The sequence below is a fragment of the Aythya fuligula genome, chromosome 5 (genome assembly GCF_009819795.1).
Source record: "Aythya fuligula isolate bAytFul2 chromosome 5, bAytFul2.pri, whole genome shotgun sequence".
In the NCBI taxonomy this organism is placed as follows: domain Eukaryota; kingdom Metazoa; phylum Chordata; class Aves; order Anseriformes; family Anatidae; genus Aythya; species Aythya fuligula.
Window position 1 is genome coordinate 18,740,468 of NC_045563.1, and position 12,397 is coordinate 18,752,864.

General features: G+C 36.9%; 1 protein-coding gene across 1 annotated transcript in view; it reads right to left on the minus strand.

Annotated features, from left to right (window-relative positions):
* Nucleotides 1–777: 777 nt before the first annotated feature.
* KNL1 (kinetochore scaffold 1) overlaps nucleotides 778–12,397 on the minus strand; it is a 30,738-nt gene continuing 19,118 nt past the window's right edge. The window contains exons 14-26 of the mRNA XM_032189315.1: nucleotides 11,368–11,483; nucleotides 10,444–10,534; nucleotides 8,665–8,781; nucleotides 8,060–8,147; nucleotides 6,178–6,258; nucleotides 5,663–5,702; nucleotides 5,449–5,550; nucleotides 4,876–4,976; nucleotides 4,475–4,543; nucleotides 4,215–4,324; nucleotides 3,537–3,655; nucleotides 1,981–2,103; nucleotides 778–1,871 (exon numbers count right to left, since the gene is read on the minus strand). Of these exons, the coding sequence (XP_032045206.1) occupies nucleotides 1,766–1,871; nucleotides 1,981–2,103; nucleotides 3,537–3,655; nucleotides 4,215–4,324; nucleotides 4,475–4,543; nucleotides 4,876–4,976; nucleotides 5,449–5,550; nucleotides 5,663–5,702; nucleotides 6,178–6,258; nucleotides 8,060–8,147; nucleotides 8,665–8,781; nucleotides 10,444–10,534; nucleotides 11,368–11,483 (1,263 nt within the window). The 3' untranslated portion in view covers nucleotides 778–1,765. The remainder of the gene's footprint in view (nucleotides 1,872–1,980; nucleotides 2,104–3,536; nucleotides 3,656–4,214; nucleotides 4,325–4,474; nucleotides 4,544–4,875; nucleotides 4,977–5,448; nucleotides 5,551–5,662; nucleotides 5,703–6,177; nucleotides 6,259–8,059; nucleotides 8,148–8,664; nucleotides 8,782–10,443; nucleotides 10,535–11,367; nucleotides 11,484–12,397) is intronic.

Sequence of the window (12,397 nt, forward strand, 5' to 3'; positions counted from 1 at the left end):
TTTTTTTTTTTTTTTTTTTTTTTTTTTTAAGTAAACGTTATATCTATGAAGTTTTTAACAGTAATACATCAAGTCCTATAGATGACACACTATGAACTTTAACTCCAAAAATCAAGTACAAATGTAAATTAAATACAACACTGGAACTGCTTAATTTCTTCTTAACCCCCCCCCCTTTTTTTTTTTTTTTTTTTTTTACTGCAAATGCATGGCTTTGTTTCATCTGGTATTTTATTCAAAAAGACCAATATAAACTCTACCAAAAATTTACTCCAGTCTTCATTATCTTTTTTTTTTTTTTTTTTTCTTTTTGGCTTGGAAACATGCTGGAAAAAAATTAAAATGCATGAAAAACCCAAGCTAGATAATAATCATAAAGTACCACTGCAGCACCCTCTACTGGTTATTACTGCTGATAAAATGACCTCAGAAAATTTAAAAGTAATTCCAGGTATAGTGTCCAAGTCATTTGCAACGTAGTCACTATTTTCCAAATAAAATTTAAATAAAATTGTCCTGAAAAAGCCAGCCATAGTGGTCTAGCACTTGGAAACACAAGAAAAAATTCTCTCAAATAGCTAACAGCTTTTACAAGAGTAATATGTAATTTTTCAGTCAAAAGTTTAAACGAAGCAGCCAATAATCACACCTTGAAGAAGGAAGAACAGTAATTCAAATGTTTAATGAACATCCACCTTGCAAATAGAAACAAAAAAAAATGTAAAAGGACAAAAATATATCAACACTTTAAACACATGAAAACATCTTCAAATTCAATATTTTACAGAGTTACAAAAAACAGTGTCAGCCTACAGAGTGGATTGCTTAGAAATGGTAGGTGCTTCAACACCATAAATTCAATCAGGGTTATATCAGTTCCAACAGCTCAACCTACATAATATATAAACTATATACAAAATCAATCTGGACTGCACCAATGATATTACAGACATCTCCTAAATTTAAATAGCTCAGTCTCCTCACTAAAATTCTAACTCATTACAACCTCAGACAATGTACCAAAATGAAGAGAGAGACTGTACTGGACGAAGACCTGCACACAGAGCATCAGAACAAACTTTGCGTTGTAAGGGCTCACACAGATTGAACCTGGTGACTCCGAGTCTGTTGCATCCTGAAGTCCATGGTCAAGCACAGAGATCTGTAGTCTTCATGACAGAAGTCTTTCCAGCTTTGGCCAATTGTCCAATTATTACAGATTATTTGGTTAATCGGAAGCAAGACTATCATTCTGTGTTTTGGGAAGGGTTCCGGGAAACCGATAAAGATCAAAATCAATGTAATATAGTTAGAATGTTATGCAGTAGAGAAGTAATGCTAATGAAAGGAAATTCCAGTCATGTTAATTTAGAAAATAATCATTATTGTTTCACACGAGCTCTGTAAATCAATCCAGAATAAAATTAACAAGCTATGTCAGAAGAATATTCATACTAGGAAAGACTATAAAAGGAGGCCAAGGCCACTGGTGATTAGAAGAAAAGGCAGACTGGATTAATAGAAGAGTTAAGAAACTTTTCCTCGTCCTCTTCAGAGACTTCTCCATTTATAGTTTGGTACAAAAGAAAAGCTTGTGGTCTACACTGAGCATCCTCGATATCAAGCAGGTACTAAACAAGATTCCTAGAGAGCCGAGAAGCCAACAGCATTCCCATTCTGGCGAGAGAGACCTTGAATTCTTATGAGGCTAAAGTAAAAGATTGTCCAGTTTGACTTCTTCAGTCCTACACTTGGATCTAGTGAATCATCTGGGATCCTGGAGCAGATTTTGATGGATCAAGCTCACCATTCTCCGCAGATAGTGGTAACCAACTGGTACATTGGACAGAACAGCAGAAATTTCCTCATGTCTGGAAAAAGAGAAAATTACCATGTGTTAGAGGGCATACAGACCATTTAATATCCCACCCCTACCTTTAAATTTCAGTTACGTGGAGTGGTTCTTTCTGTTCAACTCACCCAATATTTCCTATTTGTTTTTGGACAGTAAAAGGCAGTGAAGTAGCTGGGTAGTTGGAAGATAAAGACAGAGTCACCTCAAACTTTGCAAAAGCTGTGGAACTGGAGAACAAAAGCTTCACGCTGTGTGAGAAATAGAAACAAAAAATATCAACAGAAAACGCACAAATATACTGCCATCTCCTTTGAATTCAGTTGCAGAAAGGAAAACAAATTGCAATAAGCTCAAAAATTCCTAAAGAAGTCTGAAATAGACTAGCAGTGGCTTCATGAATAAGGTTAAAAGAACCTTTCCATACTAACACTATCAGCATTCTGCCACTGAATTAGAAAACAAAACCCCCAAAGTAGTTATACACATGTAATTCACAGATTCTTTCAAAATTACAGGAGAGTACAGAGCAATAGTCAAAAATCTGTTTTCTAATTAACATAAAACATTTCTAGCTAGCTAAAGTTTTCTGAGCTTTTAAGCAGGACCATAATTCTAAATTTGTTTCAGGAATCCAACCCAGTTTAAATCAGGTCAAATTTCTATCTAGAACAGAACTTCTAGAATAGAATTGTCATAGAATTTCTATCTATGACAATATCCAGGAAGGCCAGAACTGAATCTTTTTGCCAATAAGGGTAAGACCATCACCAAGTACACAAGGCCCAGGGAACAGACGCTCTGGGATAGCATAAAACAGGACAAACATAAAAAATGGTCATTCCAAGGTATATCTACCACAGTAAATCCGAGAATAGGTTGCATTTGCATCTGTTTTCTTGACCTAAATAATTGCAGCTTTTAAGGGACTTTTGGCACGTAGTAGAACACTTGTTTTGCAAAGAGTACTACAAACTTTAATGTATGTTCAATGTATGTTCAATGTATGTTCAATGTATGTTCAATGTATGTTCAATGTATGTTCAATGTATGTTCAATGTATGTTCAATGTATGTTCAATGTATGTTCAATGTATGTTCAATGTATGTTCAATGTATGTTCAATGTATGTTCAATGTATGTTCAATGTATGTTCAATGTATGTTCAATGTATGTTCAATGTATGTTCAATGTATGTTCAATGTATGTAAACAGCTTAAAGGCAGGCAGACAAAAATCAATTGGGTGGGAAGTAGTGTGAGAAAATGAAAGCTAAAGAAAATAAACTTTAGTTTAAGTGCATTCATCTTTCAAAGGCTGTTTCTGCTTGGCTGAAGCGAATCAAAGACTAAGCACTAAGCTACACAGGTAAACTCTTGGCTCTGTCTCCTTTGCATCACTACACTCTGGTCCAAAGTTTTAAGTGAGAGAGTCAAGTCAAAGAGGAAATCAGCAAGCAAGGAGAGAGTAGAAGATAGTAAGGAAGTTAGCTGAATCCCAGAGGAGCTTTGTTTCCAGCCTTTTGGATATTATAGTTCAATTATACTAAAAAAAAGGTTAGATTGTTAATAAGGAGTTGCATAAAATAACATCTTAAAGAAAACCAAATTATCTTGATGATTATCTTTCTGATTGTCTAGAGGCCCTCTGTAAGACTTGTGTAAGCTCCACTTGAGGTTACTCACTTTGTGTCATTGATATCTGTCTTCAGAAGATTAAATTTTCCACCCCATCTCTCCAGAAATTCTATCTCCTCTCCTAAGATCCTGCAGCGACTCACCACCAAAGAGACATCATGAAGCACCTACACATGAGATCAGAAGAAAAATTACATTGGAACTGAGACTGGTAAATTATGTGATACTTGAAAATGCAGTTTTATACTAGAAAATTAAAAGAAAAATGCAGCTTAACTGCTATCTCAGTTTGGATGTAAAAATTAAACTGTACATACATAAAAACAAACATAGGTTCTTTGCCCTAAGTTTCTCCCCTTGGCTTTGTCAACAGGATTACACAGATATGTGGGAACACCAAACTGGACTTGGTGACTTAAACTGTTAATTCTTTTGGAAGCAGAATGGCATTCAGCTCAATTCTCTGATTTCTACTAGCAGGAGAAAAGGATTTTAAGAAATCACTAAGGCAGCAAACTAGGAAGAAACCACAGCTTTTAGGTCTCTTGCCTTCTGGGACAGGCACTTCCCATCTCATCACAGAATATTTATTCATGAAGCTGATTTTGATTTGCATTAATGAAGTATTCATCAATATGCTTTTGTTCCCAGTATCAACCCTATTCTCTGTGAGAAAAAAAGATTTAATATTTTTCAAGAGTCACATAGGCTTTTCTGGCACATTACCTGAGGCAAATATTGCAGTGTGGGACACTTTTCTTGCCAGCAGCCCTGACTTTCAATAAACTGGAAGACGAGTCTATGGACTAAACATGAGAAGAGTGGAGCTTTTTCCTCTGTTAAAAACAAAAAATAAAAAAACACATTGCAAGAAATCTCCTCAAAGCCACGTAGTAGTACATCAGCAGCTAAAACACAAATTTATAACGTGTCCTCCCAGTAAGAGATAACGAGGGCAGCTACTTTCAAGCTACTCAAAATCTTACCATCCAAGAGAGATTCAAAGCTCAGGCTAACTATCTTTCTGAAAGGATTTTCACCAAAAACATCACCATCTGAGAAGAAAAGGAAAAAAAAGTAAGAAAACAGAAAACAAACAAACAGTATCAGTTATTTCCATGCTTAGTTCTGCAGTTGCAGCTCTTCCTCTTCAGAAACAGACATTCATTACACATATTTACAATTTTTGTATAGAAAGCACTGATAAACATATTCAAAGCCATCATTTATCAGCTCTCTCTGCTTACTAGCAGCCCATGAGCACTATGGTTTATTTTCTATTTCTTTTTAGTAGATATTCACTAATGTAGAACCTTTGGGTTTCTATCATGCAACTATTTAACCTTTCAAATTCATAAGCCATAAACCTACCCATTTTGCCACTTACCTATTGGGGGTCCAAATACGACTGTAAGTTCAATTGAATCATAAAGAAAATTAAAGACTGCCTGTTGTTCAGTCCATTCACTAATCTCCCACTCAGGGAAGCTAAAAGAAACAGAAAAACAAAACAAAACAAAACAAAAACACAACTAAGTATCAACCAACCAACCAAAACAATTATCTGAAGGACAAAGATCAGAGCATCAAGTACACTTGTAGCTATGTTAGAATAGACCAAATAAATTTTCATTTGTCAACAGAGCGTAAGAATCTTTTGGGAACCCAAGCATAATACTATTCATTTCACATAAATGTTAATTCTGGGATGGGAGGGGAGTTGGATGCAGAAAGACTGTATGCAAAGTATCACTACAAAGTTGTTAATAGAACAGTTCCTCACACACTGAAGTTCACCAATGCTTTTTTGCTTATCCTAGATTGTGAAGAGGGGGGCATCCAAAGATCTTCCAAATAAAATAAAAAGGAAAAACAACAAATCCCAAAACATTTATATAGAAATGTGAGTCCCCAGAATGAACCGATACAAAAAGATAAAACCTGAAATTCCCTTCCTTACTTGTATCTCTCCAGGAGTTCCTCACAGCTTTTTTCTTTTTCCTGTAGATGTTTCAGCTGAACAAACATTTGCTCGTTCTCAGTCTCCAGATCTGACAGTTCTCTGCAAAGATAAAGCAAAACATCTGATGTAGCACACCGGTGAAAAATCACAAAAATCTCTAGAACCCGAGTGTGTACATTTTTAAGCTCCTTTAAGCTTTTTGACATCTTACCTTTCAAGTTCCTCTTCTTGAGCTTTGAGGCTTGCCAATTCTAAGAGAAAGGAGGAAAAAAAGCTGTAAGAGAAAAGAGCAGCAAAGACAGCCCTAACTCACTGTGCAGTCATCTTCCTTAACAACATGAAAGATCTCAACAGCTCTTACTTCTACCTGGATACTGATGTTGCCAACAAAAGCTAGTAGTTACAGAACAGTTGAAGTGTGGGGTATGATAGCCAGTACACATCCTTCCAGTCATATTTTTCCAAGTTCTAAATCCCACTTATCCATGAGAAGAACAAATCCTTTTCATTCTTTAACACTTATGTTATTAGCTATATCCAATGTGGGAAAGAAAGCGGTAATTTTTGCACTGATATCAACTAATACAGCAAGGATGGGAACAGTTTTACCCCCTCCAAAACTAAAAAAAAACACAAATGACCAAAAACCACAAACAAAACAAAACTAACACTAATGAACAAAAAACACCACAAAAAAACTGCAGTTAGTTCAGCTGGTACCATTACCTTCCTCTAGTTTTTTTGATTCAGAGTCCTCTTCTGCCATTTCCTCACTGCAGTCTGTCTCACAATCTTCCCATTCAGAATCTGTGGGAAACAAGGATCAGAAGGTCTCTGCAGAATTCCCAGATTCAGTATTTAGAAGTCATTTACATGTATCTCTGAGTCCTAGACATTTTAGTATTACCCTCAAGTAGTAACAGATAAAGAATAAAGCTCCTTTTATTGCATTGTTTCAAAGCTATTACCATGCACTTTAATTTCTACTGAAGGCATTGAGAAGCAGGAAGAAAAATAAATGAAAAACAAAAAATAAATATCCTCATCACTAAATTGGAGAGACATGGATTTGACAGATAAGACTACACAGTGTGTAAGGAATTGGCTGGATGATTGCACTCAGAGAGTTGAGGTCAATGACTCAATGTCTAGATGGAGATCAGTGCCGAGTGGTGTTCCTCAGGGGCCAGGACTGGGACTGGCATTGTTTAACATCTTTGTCAGTGACACAAACAGTGGGATGGAGCACTCCCTCAGCAAGTTTGCCGATGACACCAAGCTGTGTGGTGCAGTTGACATGCTTGAAGGAAGAGATGCCATCCTGAGAGACCTGGACAGGCCTGAGAGGTGGGGCTGTGTGATCCTCATGGGGTTCAACAAGTGCGACATCCTGCAGCTGGGCCAGGGCAATCCCAAATCCAAACACAGGCTGGGTGGAGAATGGATTGAGAGTAGCCCTGAGGAGAAGGACCTGGCGGTGTTGGTTGGTAAGAAACTCAACACAAGCAATCAGTGTGTGCCTGCAGCCCTGAAAGCCAACCGTGTCCTGGGCTGCACCAAAAGAAGCGTGGCTAGTAGGATGAGGGAGGGTATTGTCCCCTTCTGCTCTGCTCTTGTGACACCCCACCTGCTGGACTGTGTTCAGCTCTGGGGCCCCCAGCACAAGAAGGACATGAAAGTATTAGAATGATTCCAGAGGAGGGCCACAGAGATGATCAAGGAGTTGAAGCACCTCTCCGACATAGAGGGTTTGGGAGTGTTGAGGTTATTCAGCCTGGAGAAGAGAAGCCTCTGAGAAGACCTCTCAACAACCTTACAGTACCTAAAGGGCTACAGGAAAACTGGAAAGGGACTCTCTGTCAGGGAGTGTAGTGATAGGACAAAGAGTGATGGCTTTAAACTAAAAAACGGTAGATTTAGACTAAATATAAGGAAGACATTCTTCACTCTGAGGGTGGTGAGGCACTGCAAGAGGCTGCCCAGAGAAGCTGTGGATGCCCCATCCCTGGAGGTGTTCAAGGCCAGGCTGGATGGGGCTTTGAGCAACCTGGTCTCGTGGGAGGTATCCCTGTCCATGGCAGGGTGTGGAACCGATTATCTTTAAGGCCCTTTCCAACCCAAACTATTCTATTGTTCTATGAAGACACACAGTTATCGTTACGTGGCAATCCCAAGTACTGACTGCAGCTTGTTTGAACACAGCTGAACAAGTTTTAAACCATCCAGGCATGACACTGAAAATGGTACGGTCCTGGAGTACAAAGCTTAGGCTTGCCTATCTGCGGGATCACTAGCAGGTTCTGTGTGCTGCCAGCAGCTGTGCTGTCATCACTTTCAGATTTAGCCAGCTTGGCTACAATTATAATTCTGTATTTCAATGCAGAAATGCTCCCAGACTTCATTTGATGTGCAAGTTATTCCCACAAAATGAGTTTGCAGACACAAACAAAGGCGTTCAGACCTAATGGATATTTGTAATATGGGACTTTTAAAATTCCAAGCAAGCACCAGACACAGAATCTTGATGCATTTACATAGCAGCTCTACAGAAAAACACAGGGACTGGACAAGAAATCAGCAAATCAGTCACTGGTTTGCAAACACATACCTGCTTCCAGTTCAGCCAGACAGCTTTCTGCCTCCTTGAGCAATTCATCCACATTTGCTATTCTTGACTGTAGCTTTTCATATTGTTCCTAAGACGGGAAAATTGTACTCTGTTGCAATGTGTTCTTACACAAGTCAATGAAATTTTTAAAGAGGCTGAACGCCTTCTCGGACCACCATGTGGATCTTTGCTTGCTAATAAACTAGTTAAAGTAGCTGACACAACCTGTCATTAGAATGAAGAGGCAGACTAACAGACAGTAAGACAGTTGCCATAGGTAAGGAAATACCAGATACTTAACAACGTTCCTAATCACTTTCTTTTTTTGAAGGGATGAGATGAGATGTAACTAAATAAATTTCTAGAGCTTTTAACTTATACATAGGTAGAAGGTTCCTGTAATTCAACTAGAAGCAAAGTCACTGTCCCAATGTGTTTTATATTTGCTTATAAATAAAAGGAAAACAAGTTCAATACGGAGGAGTCTTATACAAGGTGGTTAGGGTCCTACATTTGATGGTCACAGCTTATGCCAGTCTAAGCACAGATAAAATATAGAAGTTCCTCTGCTAAACCTAAACCTCTGCAGCCTTGCGGCACATTACCTGTGCACTCTGCAGTAATTTGCTGTATAATGCCTCTTTCTCATTGTGAGCCAAGATTTTACTTTCTTTGATGAAATAGGATTTCATTTTGTTCAGTTCTGCTCCAAAGCTCTTCAGCTGCAATGAATAGAAAATACAGAAGGGAAAGTGAATGGGAATGCGAAACAAAAGATTTCAATCAACTCTTTCTCTCTTCTCTGCTCTCCCTCCCTGCAATATCCCATTTCTCTAGCTGCAGTATTACATGATAGTTTCAAAGGAAATTGAATTTAAGACTGGACAATCCAAGTTAATTCAAGGCTACTACTAAAGTAATGGTTTTCTTAGCAAAGATCCAACACAATCTGTATTCCAAGAGTGAGCAGCATAGAAAGCAGTATCATCAGATTTTAACAGCTCCAATAACTTAAGGAGATGCTTCTGCTAAAAACCAGCAGCTTCATTCAGATGTCTCATTCTAATTGTTTAAGACTTATTCAGAACACTTGCCCCCTTACTAAGGGGCTAACTTAAGGAGGCTAACCAAAATGTTAACAGAAGTCCATGCAGTGCCCAAACTGCAAGAAATAAAAAAAGCCACCAGTTTTAATAGAATATAGCTACAGATTACAGAACCACAGAATCATTTAGGTTGGAAAAGACATCTAAGATCAAGTCCAACTGTTAATCTAGCACTGTCAAGACCACTAAACCATGTCCCCAGTCTTTTAACAGCTCCCGGAATGGTGACTCAACTACTTTATAAATGACTATGAGAATTGTGTAGTTCAAGGTTTCCTCTGGCAGTTGTCAATCCAGAAGACTGAGAGGAACTTACAAAAAGCATTTTTGTAGTGTTTTCAATCCATTTCCACTAGGTGGTATCATTGTAATGCCGCTATGTAGACGTTTCCTTAATAACCTTTCAAATCTGTTATTTTTCACTAATGATTCTGGTGCTTTTATTGCTTCTAAGTATAGTTTTCCTGAATCCGGCTAATATCCTAGCCTCAGTGATAAACTGTAATAGAAATCTAATTATGAACTATGAACAATACTGTCTTCCAAATTTTTTACTTTTTATTTTGTTTGACTAGTCCTTTATTCTTGGCATTAAAAGTGAGGAAAACAATCCCTTGATCTACCTTTTTAATTCTGTTTGGGACGCTCTTATAATGCTTCTGTTTTTTAAAATTCAAATGTCTTTGGGGTGCTTTTTGAGCCCATTATCATTAGCATCCTCCTTTAAATACTCTCTGGCCTCATCATCTTTCTTTTGGCACATGACACCACCGTTGTACTCCAAATTCTGTATGCAGTTTTATTTTTGTGTAACGTTTTCTGCTTATTATGTCTCACACTACTACCCATACCTTTCCAAACTAAATAAACATTTAAGTTAATGGACAATTCTGTACCACCAGTGAAGCTAGAGCTTCAGCAGTAAGAGCACTTCGTTTTTTCGCTTCCAAAATTGCACTGTTTGCTTGGGCTTCTTTAAAGTTTCTCTTCTTTAACTAACCTGAATTATCAGCATCAAGTTTTTCTGTTTCACAGTAACATGTTCCTCTAAAGTACTATAATCATCTTTGCATTCAACCCTTCTGGCATATAAGAAATTCTTTATTCCAGTTCTCATAGTAGACTTTCATTCAGAAAATATTCTACCTTGTATCTTCTACCTACCTACTATTACTCAGTGACCATTATGGTTCTTATTTTATTTAAATGTGCAAATTCTTCATAAATTTGAATGCATAAATTACTCCTTCATTACATTATTTTGTTATGCAATATTACCTCTTCATCAGAACAGGTTCTCATTACTTCCCACAAACTCTTATTCACGTTCACCAGTGGTTGATCCTGGACGCTTATATACTGTTTTAATCTGAAATACAGGAAAAAAAAAAAAAAGAAAGAATTGAAAGAAAGGCTCGTTGTAACTGCATCAAGCGTATAAAGAAGTACATTGGTATTTATACACTATATTCACTTTTTCTAATTAAGGTATGGAAATGTAAACATTTTCATTTATTTGGGTATTACATCTTGGAGAGGTCCTCTAAAGCCTTCACTACACAGGGGCTATGTTTTTTACACTCTGGAACATAATGCAAAGTTCACTTTCTATTGTTTTTTTGTAGAGAACAGGTCTGAACAGGAGATGGAGAGTTACACAGCTAAAGAAATGGGAAATGGTGCTAACGGGGCTGCGAAAAATCTTACTACTGATTTTGAATTTTACCATAAAACCTGATTTAACACAAATTGTAAACGGCATCATGTATCAGACCAGAAGTGACCTTCAGGTTAAGGAAATAAGTTATGGTAACTGTATTTCAATTAACAGTAAACACTGGAAAATTGGAACAAACAACAGATCATAACCTATTATGATTTTGCTTCCTATGTTTGATTATTTTGAGTACAACTCAAAACCTTTTACTTTAATTCTTCTGATGTGCAACTGAAACACTCTATTAGTACCAGAGGAAAAACAAGCTTTATCTCCATAACCACAGCTCCTCCCCATGAGTTTGCCCTATACCGTATAAACCTGTAATAAACTGGCTACCTACATTAAGTAAGTTTATTCCCATTTTTCTGTTTTTCCCATTTGTAATTAATAACTTTCTTAAGGACATTCTGCATGCAAATGGAGCTGAAAAATAGAATTACTAATATAACCTGTGATTGAAAAAAGAGAAATAAAAGACTTACTCATCTATCATCTGAGAAAGGACCTGGCAATCTTCTTCATAAATACGCAGCTTGGGGCGATAAACATATTGGCTGAGAATCAGGTCTTCTGGAGTTGGTGGTGCACTGACAGCACACTGGAAGAGAACAGAGAGAAAAATGATGAGGAAAAAGAAAAAAAGATGCATGCTTTTTAAAAACAGCAACTTTCTATCAATTCATGTACAGAAACCACCAAAAAGGCCTGAATCGTTCTTTTTGCAGAACAGGAAAAAAAACAACGGAGGTAGCTTGACGTACTTTAACGATTTTTTCCTCCCCATTCTGGACCTGTCCAATTATTTCTGTGAAAAGGTAATCCTATAACCTTAGTAGCTCATTTCACTTTTATGCTCCCTGTTTCCTCACTTTCGAGAACAGACTTCCTTTTGGGAAAAAAGGAGCTCTCATCACTAGAGCTCAAAAACCTAAATTGGAAGAGGTTATACTACTTTTAGACAGAAAACTGAAAAAATGTGTGTACATTACCCAGATAATTATAGTGCTCCAGAGTAAAACAAGATTCTGAATCAAGTGTAGTTATCTTAAATTCACAATTTTTAGTAAGCCTTTAGTCACATCCAATAAATAAGATGGGGATATTCCAAAAATTACTTATATACGAAGCACATAAATAACAGGTTAATTCAATCCCTTCAGAGAATGCTTTTAGTCTTTGTGATTATTTTATTTTTTATGTTTGTTTTTATCAGCGGTCAGATGCTAATGAGTTGTACCAAAGTTCTGTAAGATGCATGAATATTTAGAGACAGCTCAGTACAAATAAATTTGCAAATTGGAAGTGTAAACTAAATTGTAGCTAAGAATAGTATCTTAAATAAAACTTCAAGAGATTTAACATTCATAAAGGAAACAATTCAATCAATACAAATTATGTTAATATAGTTTTCATTCTTTTTATCAGCTTTCATTCTTTTACCGTATCAGAATTAAAAAGAACTTTAAAATGGACACTTTTTACTTCCTCTTGCATAGGCAACTCAGAAATCTC